The sequence below is a fragment of the Nicotiana tomentosiformis genome, chromosome 9, assembly GCF_000390325.3.
Source record: "Nicotiana tomentosiformis chromosome 9, ASM39032v3, whole genome shotgun sequence".
Taxonomy (NCBI): Eukaryota; Viridiplantae; Streptophyta; class Magnoliopsida; order Solanales; family Solanaceae; genus Nicotiana; species Nicotiana tomentosiformis.
In genome coordinates this window covers 2,854,055-2,858,739 of record NC_090820.1, presented here as the reverse complement: position 1 = coordinate 2,858,739, position 4,685 = coordinate 2,854,055, and the positions used below count along the sequence as shown (strand labels likewise).

The following is a 4,685-nucleotide window of genomic DNA, read 5'->3' as shown; positions in this document are numbered from 1 at the left end:
TCAACCTGAGAATGAAACAATAATAATGCCATGACGTCACCCTTCGTGTTTTTAGTCTCAACCTCACCATGAAACGATAAATATGGCAAGGCATCACCTTTCGTTCTTTTACTCTCTTCCTCACGGTGTATTAATCAATAAATGAAGCAATAAACGATAAATTTGAACATGTTTAAATTTAGCAATATAACATGACTTCTATCTTTTGTTAGACCAACATATTGTTATTTATGCAGTCTATTTGGATTCCTGTTAGAGGAGTACAGAAGGAGTTGGATGAAGCAAAGTTGAGATTTGCAGCTGCCGAGGTTTTGGTTTTTTGTTTTTGCTTCCTAGGTTCACCTCAATAACAATTTATTTGCATTATACTGAAAGTACATGATGAAGTGCACCTTCGGCAATTTGCATTTGAGTGACATTGTTTGTCTTTATATTTAGTTGCGATTTGAACAGTTAAGAAGTTGAAAGGGAAGTTTAATATAATTCAATTGATCCCATTGACAAGATTTCGTATATTTACTTATTCATGCCAGATCATTTAGACATCATTGGCTTAATTAAACTTTAGAATTTAGTTTGCAGAGGAGGCTAATTTTTTTATTTTCTGCTTTTATCCTGCTTAGCTATCGCCTTTCGTTTTTTATTTTCCTCTTGTTGCAATAATAATAAAAGATCGTCCTTCCTGGGATTTTCGCCAAGTAAAAACACAATTTTTGTATTTTGCATCCATTCTCTTTTGATTCATCCCAACTAACTATCTCATCCTCAATTGGAGTTAGGATAACTGGCTATTTGTCTCTAGTTATTTACTCCGTTTGTTTCAATCAGTTTGTCGTAGTTTGACTCAGCACACAATTTAAGAAAGAACGGGAGTATTCTGAAATACGTGGTCTTAAATATGTGATAACAGTTGTGTGAGTATAAAACTTTTGAAACTTGTGGCCTTAAACATGTCATAACTTTTGTGTGACTATAATAACAATTTTATTAAGGAAATATATAAATGTGCCATTATTTTTGGAATTCACATGAATAAGACTAAACAAGTACTCAAGTGCCACTATATCTATATATGCAGAGAAAAGTAATTGAAGTTAGAGAACAACTGAAAAGGATTACACAACGGTTGGGCATAGGATTGAAAACTTTTCTGCATTACAATCACTAAATTCCTGTTGACAAGTTCGTTCAAGTAAATCTCCGCTATATCCTCGGGTCTGCCATCTAAGTTGGAGTTTATCAGTCCCTCGGAAATCCACAAGCGGATCAACTTCCAAGCAGGAATTTCAAAGCCTTGTGGAAAGGCGCCACAATACAGGAAGCACGCCTTCATATCTTCGGGCAGATGACCATAACTCATTTCCACATATTTCAAGCAGCTTTGAGGGTCATCCTTATTTATAAGATGCTTTCCTACATTGTCCTTAACCATTTGCCACACTCTTTCGCTTGTATGTCCTTTTAGAGCGCCTGCAATTACCACTAAAGCAAGTGGCAATCCACTACATTGTTTAGCGATACTTTCTCCATGTGCTATTAAATCTTCAGGACACTTTCGAATATTACTGCCAAAAACTCTTTTTTCCAACAGTTGGAAACTTTCCTTGTCCGTCAGAAATTTCAATGAGTGAGGTTCAGGATTGGCATATCTACCAATATGCAGGTCACGAGTGGTGAACATGATTCGATGGCCTTTTCTGTTTTCCGGGAAAACTTTCATCACAGAATCCACAACGTCTGTCGCCCACACATCGTCCAACACAATGAGACATTTACCTTCTTTCAGAATGAATTCACGTATTATGTTTGTCAAGTCACTGACAGCCATATTTTGATATTCTGTCGTGCGTTTCGTGAATCCTTCCAGTATACTAAGAAAGACCTCCTTTGGTTTGTATTGTTGTGGTCCTAGGTAAAATTCATAGGAAATCTTAGGATCATTATAGATTTTTATTGCCAGTGTGGTTTTGAGCAAGTCCAGCCAAACCTACCACAGGGATAACATCTAAATCATCGGTTCCTTCAGAAAGACGTACGGTCGATCACATTTTTGGCCTCCTCGTCAAAGCCGACAACTTCATTTTCTTCCAACAAAGTATCCTGTTAATTAAAGACGATCAAATTTCTTCTTTTTTCAATCTTAAATTTCTTAGTTTTAAAGAAAGAGAAAAAAAATGAAGACTTATCAAATTTGTTGTTTTAAAAATGCTACTCCCTCCGTTCTAATTTATGTGAACATGTTTGATCGGGCACGGAGTTTAATAAAAAATGAAGACTTTTGAAATTTGTTGTCTTAAACAAGTCAAAAAGAGGTCGAGATTATTTGTTTGGTTATAAAAGCTTCTCATTAAAAGTAGAATTGTAAGTTTAAGTTGAATTGTTTCCAAATTTAGAAAGGGATTATTCTTTTTGGAACGGACCAAAAAAAAAATAGGTTCACGAAGTATAACTTTTGTGTGTCTACAAAGCTTCTATTAATTAACGTTAGATTGAGAACTTTTCACATAGCAAAAATGTATTTTTTTTATGATAGTAATTTTAATACTATGTGCATTAAATATATATTTAAAGTAAAGTTATAAAGAAAATGTAAAATAGGCTGACAATCATATATAACTACCATTGAGATCAACAACAACAACATGATTCCACAAGTAAGGTCACGGAGGTAGAATATTGTGTGATCGAGGTAGAGACCATTGGAAATAATAATTTTATACATACCTGTGGCCCGGGGGCAACGATATCCGGCTGATAATCAAGCATTGACTTAGCATGAAAAGCCTCTGGATTTTGTTCGCGAATCTTCTTCACCTGTTCAAGGGTGTCGGTAATCTCATTTGCAAGATCCCAAACTTTTTTGGCATATTTAGTATCCAAGTTTTGCACAATTATGTTTCTCTCTTCCCCTTAATCAGGAGCTTATCAATAAGACCCTCAGCTTTATATATCATAACTTGAACTGAGGGGCGGCTGTAAGGCTTTGGGCAGTGAGGCGATTGCGTTAGCCCCAAATTTTGGAGGCACCAAATTTATTTAAATATATATATATATATATATATTTTTTTATATTATTATTAATATTATTATTATTATATACTATATAATTTATATAAATAATTAATATAAAGAAAAGTGTTACATTATATTTTTTGTTACTTGATTGAGGTTATTTTATACAATAAATTTATAAATTATGATAATTTTCTTCCCTCATTAATTAGTATATTTGCTTCACTTTTCTATTTTAAATTTATCTTTTACATATATGATTTAAGTTATATATATCGACACTATAATAAATTTCTTTTATAATGTTCTCTGAAACTACATGAACACAAAAACATTCATGCACCGATTTTCTTTACATATTATATTAGGTTATTTACAATTTATTTTAGATATTCACCAATAAGTGTTACTTAATAGAATGAACTACAATCACCATTTAAATTGATCAGACGAAGTAAATATTTTTTACACCGTTAATACTCGCAACGTAAGCTATTATGTTATGTACGTTTATTTTATTTTTGTTTATGATGATAGCCAAATCAAAGTTTTTATTTTGAGTTCTGGACCTCAATATTCGATAGTCCACCACTTTATTTTTTGTTCTCTTTTTCTTATTTTTTTTTTGAAAAAAATTGTAAGGGCCTTTAAATATGTAGATCTGTTGAGCCGCCCTGCTTGAACTTCTTTGATAAAGTATTTCCACTGTTCGCTGTTGCTCTCACGGTATTTTGCAGCATCCTGTAGAAAGGCCTTTGACCGATTAAGCTCTCCCAATAGATGTGCAGAATCTTCTTTTGTGCCACCAATTAGCTTCCAATTTTCAATTATAATCGGCACCAGGGTATCCACTACAAATTGCAGTGCTACATCTGCCATTTTTCTTACTTTTTACTACTCCAATTTAGCAAGATTAATGTAAATGGAGAGAATATATAGGTGCAACGACATCTTAACTTTACTAAACCTGTATATATATATAGAATGGAAGACATAAGTGTGAACATCCAATATAATTTCTCAACGGTCTTTTTATATTCTTATTATGTAATGTTCACCGGCCAAGCCACCAGCAATTTAATATTTCTTACAAAAACATGTAGCACATAAAAATATTAGCAAGTAGTTGATGCCACTATCTGTGGTTCCCATCAATATATAATACTCGTTTTAGAGCATGTTTGGCCACAAAAAAAAGTAATTTTTGGAAAATTTAATATGTTAGGTGTAACGACCCGACCAATCGTTTAGAGTATTTGCACTTCGCTCAGTGATTTACGGGCATGAGTAGCTCCATATGATGTATTGTGACTTATGTGAATCGTCGATTTTGGTATTCAGGTTATTCGGAATCGATTTGGAAGAATGAATTTCATTATTGAAACTTTAAGTTGGAAAAATTGACCACGTTTGACGTTTTGTGAATTTGACCCCTGAACGGATGGTTCCGATAGGTCCGGATGATGATTTTGGACTCGGGCGTTTACCCAGATTTGCATTTGGATGATTCTAGAAGGTTTCGGCACAAATTGGCAAAAATTGGAAATTTGAAGGTTTGGAAAGTTCAAAAGTTTGACCGAGAGTTGACCTTGTGGATATCTGGTTCGGATTGTGGTTTTGGGAGTTGGAATAGGTTCGTTACGTCATTTGGGAATTGTGTGCAAAATTTGGGT

The 4,685-nt window shown here is 33.7% G+C and overlaps 1 protein-coding gene across 1 annotated transcript; it reads right to left on the bottom strand.

Annotated features, from left to right (window-relative positions):
- Positions 1-1,051: 1,051 nt before the first annotated feature.
- LOC117274191 (putative late blight resistance protein homolog R1A-10) lies at positions 1,052-3,891 on the bottom strand. The gene is made up of 3 exons (XM_070186071.1): positions 3,697-3,891; positions 2,725-2,814; positions 1,052-1,987 (listed from the first exon to the last, which is right to left on the bottom strand). The coding sequence occupies exons 1-3, from the start codon at positions 3,889-3,891 to the stop codon at positions 1,067-1,069; spliced, it is 1,206 nt and encodes a 401-aa protein (XP_070042172.1). The 3' UTR covers positions 1,052-1,066.
- Positions 3,892-4,685: the final 794 nt, after the last annotated feature.